We start from the raw sequence: 18,867 nt of genomic DNA on the forward strand, positions 1-18,867 counted from the left end.
TGAACTCGCTGATGTACTGGTTCATATCCAAAGGGCAACGTGACAACAGGTCTGCATCATTGTTACTTTTGCCAGGACGGTATTTGATCTCAAATCTGAAATCCGCAAGTTCCCCCACCCAACGATAACCAGCTGCATTTAACTTAGCAGAACTCATCACATAAGTGAAAGGGTTATTGTCGGTATAAATGGTAAAACAAGGGGCATAGTAGAGGTAGAACTAGCATTTAACTTAGCAGAACTTCTCGCACACAGCCCACTTCAGTGCGAGAAACTCCAGCTTGCCTGAATGGAGTCTGTAGTTTTTCTCAGCAGGCGACAATGTTCTCGATCCGTATGCGATAACTCGTAATTTTCCTTCTTGCCTCTGGTAAAGTACTGCACCTAATCCTTGCTCAGATGCATCTGTGTGTAATACAAATGGGGCGTCAAAGTCAGGGTACGCAAGCACAGGTGGGTTTGTAAGCATGTCAATCAGTGTGTCTAAGCTCTGCTGGTGCTTGTCTTCCCACACAACCGGATGTCGGGATGGCAGCTGTGGACTCCTCTTCCTTTCCTTCTTCCGTCCTACTTGTGATGGAATTTCTGATGCATTAGCCTGAAGCAGCTCATAAATAGGTTTTGCCAACCTAGCAAAATCTTGAATGAAGCTCAAGAAGCCTACAAGACGGCGGACTTCTCCAGCGTTTTGGGGTATTTTGTCACGGAGTACCCTCACAGCCTCCAGATCTTTTGGGTCCACTCTTACACCATCTGCAGATACAAGCCGACCCAGATACCGGACCTCTTGCTTAAACAGCTCACACTTAGCTGGACGTAGCTTGACGCCATGCTGCCGAAGAGCTCAGAACACAACTCGCAATTTCTCCACATGCTCTTCAAAGGATTTGGCAAAACACAGCACATCATCCAGGTAAGGCAGGCAACACTCATCGCGGATGGAATCTAACATCTCTTCCATACTCCGCTGAAAAGCAGCTGGGGCATTTGACAGGCCAAAGGGTATCCTTACCCATTCAAATAGGCCCCAAGGCGTCACAAATGCCGTCAAGTGCCTCGACCCTTCAGCCATGAACCCCTGGTGGTAGGCCTTAACCTGATCGAGTATGGAGAACCAACGGTATCCACCCAAGGTGTTCATGAGGTCCTGGATTCGTGGCAGAGGATGGCAATCAGGCACAGTTTTCTTATTAAGCTGTCGGTAGTCAATACACAAACGTAGCGCACCATCTTTTTTTCGGACGCACACTACCGGTGCAGTGTAGGGTGATCGGGATTTTACTATCCAGCCCTTGGCAAGCAAGTCCTGAACATACTCCTTTACTTCTTTCAAGAGTGGCTTGGGTATAGATGTGTAGGCCTTTTGCACAGGGATATCATCCTTTAAGCTCAACGTCATCTGTAGACTGGGGATGTTCCCAATGTCATTTTCATTACGGGCAAACACAGCCGACTCTTCATAAAGTAATTGTCTCACGGCTTAATGGCTGGATTTCAGGTGACTCAGATCTACGGGAGGATGCCACAGCGTGCCACTGTCATCCGGCTGCACTGGTTGAGATGAAGCAACTTCCTCTGAACTGCTTGGTTCAGCTTGATCAGTCTGGATAATCTTAGCAATAGTTGCTATTTCCCCAAGTATAGCTCTTTTTGGAATGGTCACGTCATGCTTAGTGTGATTTCCAACTGGGACTCTTATGTATGACTGCCCTGCTTTGCGAATCTCAATAAGTCCTTCTCCAAGGTCAAGATGTCCCAGAGGTGAGGCCTCATCACTTGGCTCAAACAGGACTGTGGGGTCAGTAATATTTAAGTTAGGAGGTACCCTACATTTCACATTTGCCACCTGACCAGGCCGAATAGTGAAACTTTGCAGTCCTACCCTCACCCGGGCGGTGTCTGCATATTGTCTGCGCTGATGAAGCCAACTGACACCTTAACAAAGATCATCTTGAGTATTTCCAGTGCTACTCATCAAGGAATGCAAGGTGGTAAGAATGCCTGCACTATCTTTTGGCCCTGTAATTAGCTCAGAGATCACATTAAACCCCAGGAGAGGCCTTTTCAACTGCAGCTGGCTGACCAGAAAAGGAACTTGGATGGAGTAGTGAGTCCCGTCATGTCCAGGTAAGCTAACAGTTGCTTCGACCCACCCACTGAATGGAATTACATCCCCATTGATGGCGAACACCTCCAGACCAGCACAGGGTCCCACTATTTCAGATAAGGGCCAAACATCACCTGTTGGTAGGTACTTTTCCCTCCAGCTTTGATCAATGATGCTAACCTGTGCTCCAGTGTCAAGAAGCATGCTTACTTTATGGCCTCCAATTTCCCCTTCCAGTAAACACTTCTTTCCAACAAACTGAATGGTCTTCTGAGTTCTGAGTTTTCCTTGTGTATGGTTTTCTTGCTGTACCACCTGTGTGATTCCACGACCCAACATTAACTGTATAGTTACGGCAGTGTCATCCTGGCTTGGGGACTGCAGTCTGTGGTGTATTCTTTGATCTGGTGTCTGGCACTGGCCTGTTTTGTCTGTTCAGGCAGCCAACAGCCCTGTGACCCTCTTCACTACACAAGAAACAGTGATTGCAGGTCTCTCCTTTCCCTTGCTTAGCACAGTTGGGACAACCTGGTCTTCTTCTCTTCTCAAGAGCTTTAGCCGTGCACTTACACTGCTGTTCTGTGATCTTGGTCTGCTGCAGTGAATTGACAACATTCGTCAGCGCTTCCACTTGAGTGAGAAGTTTGCAAATCTCTTTATCAGTCTGTTCAGTAGTAGCAGCAGCTGCCTTAATTTCTGAAGCCCCTTCGATCTGAGCACTACGTGCATGAGTGACTTTATGTCATGGCAGTGACTGCACCCGACGTTGTCTTTCCTTCTCTTCACTTGTAACTTTTACAAGCTGTCTGAGAAGCATGTCATCAGTTACATCTCCTGCAGCGACAAGTTGCTTAAACTCACAATGAATCTCACTGTACTTGGGCCCCAGACCCTGGCAAACCGTATGGAGAAACACTTCTTGGATGGTCTTCGCATCATATCTTATATCAGCTGTACTTTGTTTAGAAGCAAACTGAATCTTTTGTTTAAGGCCAATGACGCGATAAAGAAATTGCTGTCGATTTTCGTTTTCTCCTTGGCGTGCACACATCAAATTTTGAAACAACTCAGTGCTACTCTTATCACCTAAATGAGACTGTAGCAGTCCTTTTAACTCTTGTACTGTCAAATCTTCTTTTTCCATTAACATCTCCTTGAAATTACCAGGCTTGGTTATTTTTAGGACCCCTCTAATAATTTCACTCTCGCTGAAATGTTCTTGTAGACCCTCTTCAATTTGTCGGCATAAGCTGTTAAAGCTGATCTCAGAGGTGGAGTCACCAATCTGACCTCCATGGACTTTGAACTCTCTCCGTGAGAGGTATGGGAGTTCTCTCCTGAACACCTGATCATCAGTATTGTGTGGAGCAGGGTAAGTCTGAAAAGGGAGTGGGATAGAGCTGGGCTGTGGGGGTGTAGTGTAAGGACTCTTAGCGTGAATCTTTCGGCAAAGCTCTTCGTACATTTTCAACATCTGCTGGTATTCAGTGTCTACAGTGTATGTGTGGGTGTGACTAGTATTTGTGTTTGTGTCAGATGTTGTGCGATCAGAATGGACCTGAGCTTGAGCTGTGCTTGTGACATATGTTTTGTCTTTTTGTGCTGCTGTGTGCTGGGACTGAGTAATTTGTGTAATTTTGTCTCTTAGATGAAGTAACACAGCCATTCCCTCATCTTCTCTTCCCAACAGGTTCTTACAACACAAAAATCCACTTACAAACTCAAAACATCCCTCTTCATCCCCCAGTTCTACTTGTGATTTCTCACTCTCGTCGATTTGTTCAATGTTTTTAGCGATAAAGAAGAGTTCATCAGCAGACAGTTCACAGAGGGCTTTCCTAATTTCTCTCACCAGGTTTCTTCTCTTATTTGCCATCGTACAGACCTCCAATACCACCATTAGAAACAGTCAAACAACAGCAGGGATTCCATTCAGGGATTCACAGCAAGCTGATCTTCGGATTCTTTCGGATAAGCTCCACTCCTCCAGCAGATGGAGCCATCCTGGACGAGCCCCCAAGAACTGTGGCGGGTACAGGATCTCCGTATCAGCTGACAGTTAAGTGTTCCCAGCAATCTGTGGAATGGTGGAATAAAGACAGGACAAAAATGTGCGTGTGATCAGCTCCGGTCTTTCTGGGTTATATATTTTTCCAAAACATTCAATTAGAACAAACACAAATGTCAAAAGTATACATTATGTCACATTAAATCTTTTTTTTTTTTTTTTTTTTTTTCGCAAATCTTCACTGTTTTAGTCTCTTTCTTGCAGTTACACAGCGTTTTCATGAAGATCTGTCCATCAGCCAATCACTGTGTTACTCATTTGCATATTCAAAATGCTGTTCAGTGTCACATGACTTTCTGTGCTTTCTCACAATCCAAATCAATTAAAAAAAATATCACACATGTATTCAAACATTGAGTTTCTGTAGGTTTTACCCATTTAAGACCTTTCACAAGCATTTTAAATTGGATTAAACATTATATAACTTAATATAAAGACATATTTAAACATATTCACCTTCAATCAACACTGTAGCAGGACATACATAGCATCCAATCGCGGGTGAACATCGCGATTACATTTAATGATTAATCATGCAAAACTTTTATCAAAAGGAATCAATTTCCAACGCTTAATATGCACTAACATGTATTCTTTTAACATCCATTCAGATTGACATATAAAACGATTGACTAACCTGTGGAATAAAGACAGGACAAAAATGTGCGTGTGATCAGCTCCGGTCTTGCTGGGTTATGACGATCAACGCAGCAGACCCATAACAACACACTGCACTCACATAGCGCCCTCTACTGGTCTGGCAGAACCACCATTCCTTCATTGTATTTCCACATACAGAGAATATATTAAATACATCAATTGTGACGAACCAACAACTAGGGCATCACATTAACATTAGAAAATATGACAGCAGGACATGCATACAAAATACTGAAGTGCTCAAGTTTGATTAAAACATTTGTAGACATATCTTGCATGACAGCACTACAAAAAACAACAGAGTGAAAGACTATTGCCTTATATACTGATTGCTTTGTTGTTTGTGGGCATTGTGTAGGGTGACGTCTAATTGTTATAATAATAATAGCCTAGTGGAAATATTACAAATGGGCCGTTGCCTTACCTCCAAGCCACGCTGGCCGAGTTTTTGGCTCCAGTGAACAAATGGTCTTTATCAACCCGCATTTTGATAAATTCAGCGGTCTGCTCCTTGCTGTTTTTTGCCTCAGACCACCTAACAAATGAAGCCACACAGTGGTAACATATTTAGTTTCAGTTCACATTTTTTGAAAAAGACCCTTGGCTTTTAACACTTGTTTTGCTAGCTATTTGAGTAAATTAAAACACAATGCTTACATTTAAATGTTAATTCCTCGGCCGCCACAGAACTTGCCATGTTGTTTGAATATAAATTCTGTCACCTGCACGCAATTTATTCTGGGATTGGGTAGGCTGTGAAGGGTCCACCTGTTGTATCCTTCATTTGCCTGAGAAACAAAGGGCGCATTTGAAGTCGCTTTCGAATTGCGGCAGCCTTCGTCGGCCATCGAATGCAGCCTTTGGAGGGTGCATCCTGAATGGGACAGCCTTCATAGTGCCGCTGTGACACACTCGGCCTTCAGAGGGTGCAGCCTTTGAATTGGGACAGCCTTCGTTGTGCCGCTGTGACGCAATCGCACTTCAAATGTGGCCTTCGAAGTGTGCAGCCTTCACATTGGGACGCACCTACAGTGTAGCACTCCCAGGTTTGCTTTCCCTCTCCAGTTGCCCGACATCTGTCCTTCACTCTTTTGTATGTGCTTAATAGGTTACCTAATTTTTTAATGATTTTGTCTGTTGATGTCAGCATACAGAAGGAGACAACACATCATTTACAATGTTTATTAACACTGGTAGCAGAGATCAGGGGAATCAAACAGTTGAGTAGATGGAATGTAGATCGATCGAAAGAACTTAAATCGGTAGTAACAGTCTCGGGCTGCGTTCAAAAACTGGAAAATGCTTCCTTCGTAGGACACATTTCAAGGTAGGAAGGCATCAAGGCACGTCCGAATCCAATATTAGCTTCAATTCCATTTTCCTGAGATACCTTCATCTGCTCGATTTTTGAAGGCAGCACAGATGTATCCTTCGCTGCCTTTGATATCCCACAATCCTGTGCATTCCATTCTGTGACAGTTGAGCTAGAAAAATAAAAATGGCATCCGAAATTTGCGTTTGCTGGTCAGTTTGTGTGTAAATGTACATTTTTGACCAACATTTTCCACTTTTGATGTCATTTCTAGTGAGAAATTACTACTGTAGTAATTAAATATTTGTTTAGTTCTCACCAAAGATTGAGCTATTTTGCTGTAGATCATTAAACCGTTATGCTGCCTAAGAAGTCTGTCTGAAATCAGTTTTGTAAGGTGCCTTCATGTACAAACGCTGCCTTACAAGTCATTGCCTGATTAGGCAGAGAGGAAACAAGTCACCTGCCTAGGTTTTCGGTTGCAGCCTCTGTTTCTTTGTAGAGATGTATGGGAAGCAACTGGATGATCAGGATTGGAGGATTGATGACGATGAGAACCGTAAGTGTGGTGATCAGGTGTGGAGTGAGAAAAGTGAACTGGTAGATATAAACATCAAGACCAGAAACTGAGGTGAGGAAAGTGACTTCAGATATAGTGATAGCTGATGAGGGTAATGGCTTGAGCCAGAGAAGATGATGGGAAGTGTAGTGCTGAGGGTGACTGAGCTGGTGACTGTGACAGTTGATAAGTTGTACTCCTTTTCTGCAAATTCTTTTTGGATTTTTTTTGTAGAAGGCTGTTTTGTTCCTCAGGTAGAGTTGCTGATGGGTTCTTGTTACTTCAAGTAACAATAATGTCGTCCTGTGTGTTATTTCTGTGAAAAAGAAGTCAGATTCAGCCACAGAGGTGACACTTATCTTTCTAATCTTTCTAGTTTTCTGGTGGTTGAATGATTTCTAAAGTGTTCTCCAATCTTGGGGCAAGCTGAAGAGCAATAGACAATGGGGCCTTGAAAGCAGCTGGGGTAGGTGATAAACGGGACCTAGTGGTGATAGAAATGGAGCACTGGGTGGTTGGTGGTGGCAGCAGTTCTACAATGGTGGGGGTAGTAACGGAGCATTGGGTAGTTGGTGGTGGAGGCCTTTCAGCAGGTGCTGTAAAGTGGGTAATGGGTTGAGATGAAGCTGCAGATGCAGCTAGTGTTACTTACAGAAATAATCTCATCATATGACTGGTAAAAAACTGTACCTGTTATTTTTTCAGCAGTTCTTAATTGTTCCATTACAGAACTGTTGATCTGGAAAAGTAAATCAACATTAATAGTCTAATACAGGTCAGATCATTAATAATTTAACAGTTCTGCTGTTTACTCACCATTTTTAATCTTCTCTGCAGTGTCTTTAGGGACAGTTACGGTGAAGAGGCTTCCCTTGCTGTCCTTCACATTCACTGTCATAATGTGCATTTTGTTTGGTGTTACACAGGGTAATGAAAAGCTTTTATACCCAATCAAATCACTCAGGACATAACAACATAGACCTGTTCCATTCATTATTAATACTGTTTACCAACATATGTCATTGCACTTTTCTTTTCCCTATTGGTTCTCCTTAATTGCCATTAAGGTTTTATGATTAAATAATTAACTAAGTTATGTTTCTTTTTACCTACTCATTAAAGTTGTTTACAAGTGTGCAGTGTTTCAATGCATGTAAAGAATTCACCCATAAGACCATAATAAAATGTCAAAAAATATATGTTAAGTAAAAATACAATTGAGACTCTTTTTTTTGATACTTTAAGTGGTCTAAACCTTACTTCCTGTGTTTTCTGGGTATATGAAGTCTGCATTTATATACAGCCGTGGAAAAAAAAAAAATAACAGACCATTCCAAATTTTCACTTAATCAGCATTTCTAGATGTATTGTGGTTATATTACTTCAGTGTCTGAATTCAATAAAAAAAAAAAAAAATTAAAAAAACCTCAGGAGTGACATAAAATCCAATAGCAATGTGCAAGACTGACAGTATGAGAAGACATATGAAAACTGTGATTAAAAATCGAGGTTATTGCATAAAATTTTATTTTTTAAACCTTTCCTAAATACATGTACAAATATTAATGTTGAATTGCTTAAAAGTGAATATGAACTTGTTTTCTTTGCAGTATTTGAGATCTGAAAAATACAGAGCATCTTATTTTGACCTGTTTCTCCACTTTCCAATTTCTGCAAATAAATGCAAATAAAAACAATATTTTTTTTTGAAAATTGGCAGACATATTGTCAGTAGTTCACAAAATGAAACAAAAACAATCATTTTACCTAAACATAGACCTATGAATAGTAAATTCAGAAAAACTGAAAATAATTTTGAAATGGTCTCTTAATTTTTTCAGTGGCTGTATATATAATCAACACAAAGTATTGCGTGTGGAGGTATTTAACATGATATGAACATGTCACTAAGATTACAATGACATGGAAATAGGTGATATAAAACATGAACTTTGTCAAAGATTTTATTTTTTTTATTGCATAACGAAACATACATACATATACATAGAGGATGATGCTGTTTTCCAAACATCCAAAAAGAAAGGAACAAAGAAGAAAAAGAAGAAATACATAGGGGGATATCTTACAATAAATCAATAAAAGAAAAGGTATCAGGAATTTTATAGAATCGTTTTGCTTTTTTATTCCTCATATCTTTAAGAGTCTCAAAATAGTGTGTTAGTTGAGTTCACTTTTAAATAATACGATGTTAGGTTTATTATTTGCACAATTTTGTTTGTGTATATGACATTTTCCAAATATAAGCAATAGGTTTTCTTCCAAACTGTTACTCTTATATAATAAGAATATATATTTACTAGATAGTGTAATCTTAATTTTTGTTAATGTTTTGTGTGTTTTGTTTGAATATCAGATATTCAATATCAAGATTGGTTAAATACAGGAACTTGTCTAAGAAAATACACGCAACACACGTCGTCCTTGTCATCACAAAATCTGACCAATGAGAATAAAGTGTGTCATCATCAAGGCTTTCGCAGCCAGTTTTGAGCAACTTTTGAACATTCTGTTGACTAAGTAACTTAATATCTGCTAACTCTTTATAGTGATGATCTCCCAACAGACATTCTACTGACTATAAGTAAATTTGCAAGTACATGTCTACTTATTCTAACCCTAATCCTAATATTCTACTAACATACTAATGAGAGTTAGTAGACATATAGGTGCAACGTTACTTATAGGTGTTAAAGGGACCATCAAAATAAAGTGAAACCATAATTTTTATAACAAAAACTCAAAATCGTGATCTTGTGAACATGTTGTTAATTTCTTTATTTTATATACAAAAATTTTCATCCACAAGCAAAAGTGGCTTAAATCTTCTTTATGTTCTTGTTGAATTTAACTCTCGTTTCATCCCTTAGGCTAATAAATATTTTTTTATTAATTTTTTTTAATGCATTATGATGGATTATTCAAAGATTTTTAACCTTGTCATTGTGCTTTTTTCTGTGTATATAATCTCATACTATTATGTACACAAACCCATGATATCATATATGTAATTATAAGTTCTGCAAAAAAAAAAAAAAAAAAATGTAAACACCAAGTGCTGCACTGCGTAAACTGTGCAGGAGACTGACATAGAAGAAAATAAATTATTGAATAAAGTCGTTATTTTTGTTTTGTTTTTGCACACAAAAAGTATTCTCGTTGCTTCATAACATTAAAGTTGAACCACTGTAGTCACATGAACTATTTTAACAGTGTCTTTAATATCTTTCTGCATCTCAAAAGTTACAATGACATCGCTGCCTATGTGTGGTTCAAATACCTCTCAGATTTCATCAAAAATATCTTAATTTTTGTTCTGAAGATGAACGAAGGTCTTACGAGTTTGGAACGATATGAGGGTGAGTACTTAATGAAAGAAATTTCATTTTTGGGTGAACTAACCCTTTAAAGAAAGGCAGCAAAGTAATGAGAATTTGGTTTCGCAATCTGATCAAACTAAACTAAATATAATATGTGCATATATATAAAGACATTGGACAAAAGTAGATTTGTTTTGCAGCAGTGCTCTTTATTCATTTTTCACAAAACACAGAATATATAGGCTATATTTCTCAAACTGCATAAAAATGTACAGGGAATACAAACACTGAACTCTATGCAAACCAGCAATGTGAAACTGAATACATTTTCTCTAAAAGTGTGTGAACCAGGGCATCACCCATTACAGCACCACTTAGAGCAGTAAATGCATAATTACTGTAGCAAACACCATGGTAAAAAGGCCATTGTGGACTGGCAACATCTGTAGGTAAACAAAAGTCAATAAAACATTTAATTAAAATGTTTGTATGGTTATCCTATATTTTATGCATGTTTTTATTCTCTGAAATGTTTCCTAAATGTTTATGAATTGAAATGTGCAAATGTAAAATGTAAAAATCTTGTATTTCAAACCATGTAGAGTTTGGTCATCAGACCCCCTCAATTCATTACAGTAACTGAATTCAGTGGTGTAAATAAAGCTCTGTGTCCATTGTCAGTTTTTGAAGTGCATTTTATCTTCACAGTACTGTGATTTAAAATCTTTTTAAACTTTAGTTCATTGCATGTTACTAAATTATTATCAATACTACGCACACCGTGACATGAGTTTAGTCAGTTTAAGAGAAGAGAATCTGTCTGTCGAGTCACTGGAAATCAAACAAAACAGACCTCCTTAGTTCATTCCCAGTTTATGGGATTTTTGTCAGTAGCTAAGGACATGCATAAAATGTTTGCATCTTTATGTGTTTTCTTTTTTAAAATCTCTAGGGGTCTGAAGAGTAAACACTGTAAGTCTAATGGCTGCCTATTTCCTGTGTTTGTTTGCCAACTCAGCGAGGAGAACGTGTGTTGTAAGATGGTTGGATGGCGGTGATGATAAAAATTTTAATAAAAAAAAAGTGCAGATAGAAAGATTGTGAGAGAAACAAGCGTGTTGTTCTCCATGATTGAGAGTATCAGTTCGTCACTCTGAACAGATGCTGCTTGTCCAAATAATCCCAGACTTCAAGGGTGGGCCTGAGGGAGCTCAGTCTCCTTCCTATGAGTCTCTGCTCTTCAGGTTCTGTTTGCAGAAAGACAAACATCTGCTCGTCTTCCTTTCGCCCTTTCTCATGCTCACTTGAGGGAGGTCATGTTATCTCTGCAATTTTGGGGGTTTCTGTAAAGCTTAATGTCTAATGCACATAAATAAAAGTAACACTAGTCTAGTCATTTTTTTTAAATTAATCTCATGCTAATTAGTACTTCTATCAGCAAGTTTTGTGAAGATATAAAAGTGTAATTTCTCTTAAACAAGTTTTAAAACGGGTCTTCTTTGCAAATCACCCTACATTTGTTTTATTTTCCTCATTATTAGATTTAAAAAAAAAAAAAAAAAAAAATTGCACTAGTGAGGTGCAAGGGCATCTCATGATGAAAGTTGAGCCAACAACTGTGACGCTTTCAGAAGTCTGGTCCTTCCTTCTTCAGGTTTTTGTAGTCTGTGTTAATGGCCACAAACTAAATAAGATTGGAAAAAGAAAACATGCGTTGATTGTGTTATTTTGAGCCGTTTAATTTACTTCTTTATTACTATGCCTATTTTCTGAGCAAGTTTCTAGGTTTCAGTCATTTAGAAAGTGTAAATCTGGTGTGCTGCCTCAGGGTTTTCTACCCACACATGTCAGTGTAGCCCTACTGACCAGCGTTTAGTTTTCATTTTAACTTTTGATTTTTGCTGAAGGAGTGAGACCCGTGACCTACTGGATAAGTCAGCTCGGCTCATGCAGCACATCAGTTTGATGAAATGTCTGAACTTTCTCTACAGCTCTCTGTTGGCTCCTCCTGGAGTGCTTGTTTTGCCGCAAATCAAACCATCAGGGAAATGAGATCCACAGGAAATACCAAAACATACTGTTCTACACTGATGAACCCACTTAGTTGAGTGATAAAACATTCACTTTGTGTGCTTCTCACGAGGACAGCTATTTCTGATTCTATATTTAATAACTCACATATCTATCAGCTCCACAGTAACCTACAATGCAACTGTGACTATGTAATGTTTGCAAATAAGCAATTAGAAGCTAGCTATAAAATAACTAAAGTTCTCTGGGGCCAGTTGCATAAACTTAGTCACTATATTAAGACTGTGTCTTAAGAACTAGTTTGACCAACTTGCAGTTAACCAAGGGGTAATCAGTGTTATTTTTCCAATTCCAATCTACATTTTTATGTAATGGACTTCAAAAAATTAGGACCCCTCTTCAGGAAAAAAAATAGTGTCTTAACTTTTAAGACTAGTCTAAGTGGTTTATGCAACCGGCCCCTGTTTATCAGACAAAAAACAACCGCAACTGAATATTTCATCACATTGCAAACTATAACCTGCACTATTGATGACATAAATATGCAATTAGTACTATACTTTGATTTGCATATAAGTATGACATATAAATATAATAACAGAGAAGATTGCTGGTGTTAACAAGCATGGACCCTTTTCACAGACAGTGATGACGCACTTTTGCAATAATTAACATGGATCATTTAAAAAAAAAAAAAAAGTAATGAAAATGTCTAACATTATACTTTGTGCTATATACATTTATATTAAAATTTAGAGTGTTTCTCATACATATGCTAAGGGAGTTTTTGTAATTTTTACTGCTACTTTCTTCTGCTAGAATCCACCTCTGTATTTTTTTTAAGTATTGGAAATGCAAATTCCTTTTGCTGTTGAAGCAAATTAGGATGTCTAATAATAAGAATAATTAATAATATACGTTATGATCTCCCATGTACCTCTATAGAGGTTTACCCTGTTATAGTTTACTTTCAAAACTCAAAACGCCCAAATGTGGAAAGGGTCAAATCTGTAGAACACAGCTGATATGATGTACCTTGTATTGGTAGCTCGGACTGAGCTTATTCCAGGGCTCAGGGTTACTGCTCTTGTTCCAGCTGTCAAGAGCCAAAAGATAAAGAAATATTTCAAATAATTTGCATTTACTTTCTTAATTACTTGCCATCACAAATTGTATTTCAACACTGTCAGATATAAAATTATAATGCGTAAATTGTTTATTTAAATTAAAGTTTAATAGATTTATCATATCACACATGTACTAACACACATGGCAATAGCCATTTTATTTGATGGTGTTTTATGGTAACAGGATCAAATTCATTATCTAAAATTTCCAACCTAATTGTCCCATGTCTGAAGAATCAGGTCAACATGTACTTACTTTGCACTGTTCATGCTTTACCCGTTAATGTATTTTAATATATTTAATAATTTCCTTACGTGACATGAGGTCCTTTGGCAAGACGAAACAAATAAAGGAAGGCTCCACCCATGCCCAGACAGATGAAGAAAAACTGTGGGATGAGCTGTGAAAGATTATATTATTTATGGTTTGTTCTCTTGGAAAGTGTTATAAAATAATTGTCTGGTGTGCCATAAAATTAGATCTTTGATTAGCATGATTTGAATCGAAACATTGTTTTCCCTTTTTTTTTTGTAACCGAATAAGATTTTTTTTTCTCAGTTCTAATGGTCTGATTTTAAAGTTTTATTTTTATTTTAAGTTTTACATTTTTAAATGAAGATGAGTGTACTAATACTACATTGTTTCTCAGTATCAGTTTTTGTAATTGCTTAGAATTAAATATCAAAAAATTGTTTATTCCTACAGTGTATGCATTATATATATATATATATATATATATATATATATATATATATCACACACACACATAAATGCATACAGATTATTCTTGACACTTCAGGATGTATTTTAGCATTAATTTAGCAACCTAATCAAATCATATTTTCTTATTAATGTTTGTTATTAAATAAACAAATCTTATTTGAAAAAAAAAAAAAAAAAAATGTAGAAAGAGAAGTAGAATTTAAAATACTCACTCCAGGATGTTTCTTGACCTGATCTCGGACTTTCTGCAGCATCTTTACTGGAGAATAAGAGCAGAAGTGTGTGTGCGTGTGTGTGTGTGTCCGTGTTACAGCTGCTAAGAAAGGGAGGGAGGAATGGGAGTTTGTTTGAAGAGGGAGAGAGATTGAGAGAGAGATAGAGAGAGATGATTTTTTTAAAAAGACCTTTATTATAAAAGAAACAAATAGATTTACACTTAATGAGTCGTGGACAAGTACATTAAAGACAGTTTTTCCAACCTCAGATGTAAGAAGTTATACAACCACACAAAAATATTAAAGTTGTAATACTAAATGTGCAAAAATATTATGTAGCTCCCCCCTCAAAAACAAAACACAACGCGGCCTTACAACACTGAATCATCTCAAAAGTTAAGAGCTTGCATAGGCTTATACAAACAAAATCAATTAGGATTCTTGCTTGTTAGGGTCCATTAAAAAACAAGGATGTTTCCATCAATAACCCTTTCAGAATTGCAAATCATAGCACATGCAACAGCTCTCCAATTACAGTCAGATGATCCCATAAGAAGGAATTATTGAAAAGCATCTGTCCTGCTTTGCAAATGCATAAATACATGTCCAACTTCTTCTTTAGATAAAAATAATACACACAAAAAAAAAAAAATCATCCAATATAGTGCATTTTCACCAGCAGATGTAGAGGATCCATAGTTTATTTTTTAAAATATTGGAAAGGGTTGTTGCAGCCCAGGAACGTAATCATCTTTCTAATAATAGTCTGTATGAGCAGTTTCAATCTGGTTTCCTTTCATATCATAGTGTTGAGACTACATTAGTTAAGACTTCCAATGATTTATTGTTAACTGCTGATTCAGGACTCCTTTCTATACTTATACTGCTCGATTTGAGTGCAGCATTTGATACTATCTCACATAGCATTCTGTTGGACAAATTGGAGTCTATTGGAATCACGTGCACTGTCGGGTCGTACTCAATTTGTGCAGCTGAAGCGGTTTACATCAAAGCCTTCATTTGTTACTACTGTGGTTCCACAGGGCTCAGTTTTGGGTCCTCTCTTATTTATCATTTATCTTTTACCTCTTGGTAATATTTTTAGAGAATTTGGTATTCAGTTCCATTGTTATGCTGTTGACACCCAACTTTATCTGTCCTCAAAACCCACCTTTTCCTCCATCTATCCTCTCAGATTGTGTAGCTGAGATTAAAAAGTGGTTTACTTCAAAACTTCTTAAACTAAATAGCACCAAAACGGAGATTCCTCTTGTTTGCTCAAAAACTAATCTGCCAAAGTCTAAACGTTTCTTAGTGAATATTGATAACTTTCCAGTGTATATATCTCAGGTTAAAAACAGGCATAAAGTTTGGGTGTCATCTTTGACAGTATTTTATCATTTGAAGCACATATAAACAGTGTCACTCGCTCTGCATATTTTCACATACGTAATATTAATCGTCTGTGTCCGGCTCTTTCAGTAAAGAGCACAGCTGCATTAATTATTAGTAGAACTCCTATAACTGAACACATTACTCCCATATTACAGCACTTGCATTGGCTCCCAGTCAAATAATGTACTGACTTCAAAATCCTTCTCACTTACAAAGCACTCAATAATCTTGCCCCTTTATATTTATCTGACCTTCTTCATATCTACACTCCTACTCACACTTTAAGATCATCTTCTGCACTCACTCTTGTTCTTCCTCGAACTCGCACAACCTCTATGGGGTCCCGAGCCTTCAGTCATGCAGTTCCTTATTTATTGAACTCATTACCACAGGACGTGCACAACAATAATACATGCCAACCTGTGCCAAATTGAGGATGCCACCAAATTATTAACAATTAATGGACAGTCTTTGTATGACATAGTTGGAACCAAGTATTTCAATCTGTCTAATATTCTTTTTCATTTTCAAAAACTCCCTCACAATTCTTCTGTACCACATCATTATTTCCTAAAAAAAAAAAAAATTAAGAATTTAAATTAGAGATATTCCGAGCCAATATCAAGGATCGTATCGGGCCAATTAAGCTTTCTTTTTTTTTTTTTTTAACTCAGTAAACTTATCTACACAAGACATTGGTAAATATAATCATCTGGTGCAATGGTAGACATTTGTGACACTGTCACATAAGAATGTATTTCTATGATTTCATGTATAATAGAGTTTTAATGGGTTTACATGTTTTTTAGTCCATTTTATTCCTCTTAGCATTTTAAGTGTGTGTATGTCTTTAAGAAATGAATGGTTGGCCTGTCATGACAGAAAACAGAAAATACATCTGTATAAAGAGAGCAGCATGGCAAACAAACGGACAGTCACTAACAGTCACACATTTTCTGGATTGTGGATTGTTATCATTTTGCGGACTCACCTTTTTCAGGCACAACTCCAAACTTTCTTTTATACACTGGTGGACACTCACATTGGGATTTATCAGCACACTAGGATTCTTGGACTGTTTTAGGGTATGGTGCTTTGGACTGTATGCTTTTAACAGACTGAGTTTTCCTGGTTTTATTCTCATGTGAATATTGTAAATACACCATTCTAATTTAATCTTATCTCTGTTTTATGTCTCATTCCTTTAACACCTAAACATCACAGTAAAATCTGACCACATTTTAAATCTTGTAACCCAGCCGATTTGGCTGATTGTGGTCACAATTATGATTATGGAAGTACTGATATAAACTTCTTGCATTTTATATGTACAATAAGCAAAATCATTTCAACACAAGTAAAAGTGGAGCTAAAGTTAGAAAGCATAACGGTTGGGATGTCAGAATACATGACACCTTGCTGACAGCTGATGTCAGGATTGGGCTTAGGATAGCTGATAAAAAACTGCTTCACTGGCCCGATACTGATCCTTGAGATCGGCTCAGGACATGGTTAAAACCCTGTCATGTCCATGGAGAGATGGACATGGTTAAAATCCAGTGACAAGCAGTCTGGTTTTGCTTTTTGCCTTGGCTTTGGCGATTCGTGCAGACTTCTACCATCGGCCTGCTTGCACGTTTACATGCTCTTCAAGAGCTCACTCCAAATTCATCAACCTTTCTGTCTGAGCCTTCGTTAAACCTAGCTGAAGAAAAAAACTCTCAAAGTCCATTGCTTCAGCAGCTCATCGAGACGCAGAGAAACTTCGTTGAGGCAACACGCAACCTGGCAACCAGCACACGAGGCTCCACCCTGCAAAGCCAACCATCCATTCACCACAACGACCGTCAATCAGCGTCGCCGAGATTCCCTCCAGCAACTTCATCATAATGAAGGGAACACCAGCGCTCAAAGGCAAAGTCAAAACACAGTTACCACAATCTCCTCATTCTTGCTGAACTGGTGCAAATCTTATTAAGCAAACAAACTAAGGTTGACAATCTGTGTATCATTCGTTCAGTCGTTTTTTGTTTTTTTTTATTTAATATTGAAAGTAGAAAAATGAGGAAATGGCTCCTTTGTCATTTTTTCATAAAAAAAAAAAAAAAAAAAAAAAAACAAGAATTCAGCTTGATTTTTTGTTTTTTTCGTTCAGGGTAGAAAAATGAATAAACAGCTTGAATATTCAACTTCTACACGTGGGTGGGAATTAAACGCCCCTTTCTGCTGATTGGTTAGCAAAAGATCAAGTCGTGCCGTCATCAGTTCTTCCTCAGTTCAGCACAGCAGAATAACAGTCCTCTGCTGCAGTTGCAGGATTCTTAACGCGTTTATTGCAAATACATTTAATCTTTTTCTCATCAAACAACCAGACTAATGAATGGCTCGACACAACTCGATGTAAAATTTGGATGTTAAACTATTTGTCTAAAGAAGGCCCATACTTTAGTCAGGTCAATATACACGTAAATCAGGATCTTCACATGCAGAGAAATGAGTTTGGAATAACATGCAGCAAGTGACAGATGATGACTGACCGGCACAGCCTTTATATTGTACAACAGACAAATTAAGTTAAGCAGAATAACTTTCTATATGTTTGGTTGACTGTATTTTATTTTGATAATGAACAGGCCGCGATGTCAAGTTAGCAATGCCAGAACTGAAATGCCGTGTGAGTGCACGAGGCGCCGGCGCAATCACTTGGATTTTTTCCTGAGCAGGGGACATAACTTGCTAATACTCTTTTATAGTCATATACTGTAGATAAGAGTAGGACATCATTCAAAATCATTCTTATTCATTGTAATTCAATTCCCTTTGAGTTATATTGATCAGAGTTCCCTTACAGTAAACATCATTAAAAAGGAAAATATGTTTCAGATGAAAGAATAAGAAATAAAATTATAATTTTTGAAAAGGAAGCTGATCAACAGGTGCCAGCCAGTGCCTTTCTGTGACCTTCCTAAACCAAATTGGTAGGCCTGGTGTGGTCTGCCTAGGGGAAGGTGTTGCTAATTCTACAACCTAACTGAGGATGGCAGATTATGTTGACAGTGTAGGTTCAGCAAAGTTTGTCTGTAAGCTCAATTTAACAAAGTTACAAAGTGCTTTACAATAAAAACACAAAATACAAAACCAAATAAAATACAGAATTGAAAATATACTACTACTACTACTACTAATAATAATAATAGAAAAAAAAGTCTTAAGGAGAGATTTAAAAGAGGATACTGTGCTTGCCTGTCTGAGATCCCCAGGCAGGGAGTTCGACAGCTGAGGGGCACAGACAGCAAAGGCGCGGTCACCTGTCGAGATTTTAGAACAACTA

General features: G+C 37.7%; 1 protein-coding gene across 1 annotated transcript; it reads right to left on the bottom strand.

The window, feature by feature from the left end:
* Nucleotides 1-10,232: 10,232 nt before the first annotated feature.
* Nucleotides 10,233-14,292, bottom strand: LOC127518764 (NADH dehydrogenase [ubiquinone] 1 alpha subcomplex subunit 4-like 2). The gene is made up of 4 exons (XM_051905877.1): nt 14,139-14,292; nt 13,518-13,603; nt 13,111-13,171; nt 10,233-11,728 (listed from the first exon to the last, which is right to left on the bottom strand). Exons 1-4 carry the CDS (start codon nt 14,178-14,180, stop codon nt 11,672-11,674), a joined length of 246 nt encoding a protein of 81 aa, XP_051761837.1. The 5' UTR covers nt 14,181-14,292; the 3' UTR covers nt 10,233-11,671.
* Between the last annotated feature and the right edge of the window lie 4,575 nt (nt 14,293-18,867).

This window comes from Ctenopharyngodon idella, chromosome 9 (assembly GCF_019924925.1).
Source record: "Ctenopharyngodon idella isolate HZGC_01 chromosome 9, HZGC01, whole genome shotgun sequence".
NCBI classification, from domain to species: domain Eukaryota; kingdom Metazoa; phylum Chordata; class Actinopteri; order Cypriniformes; family Xenocyprididae; genus Ctenopharyngodon; species Ctenopharyngodon idella.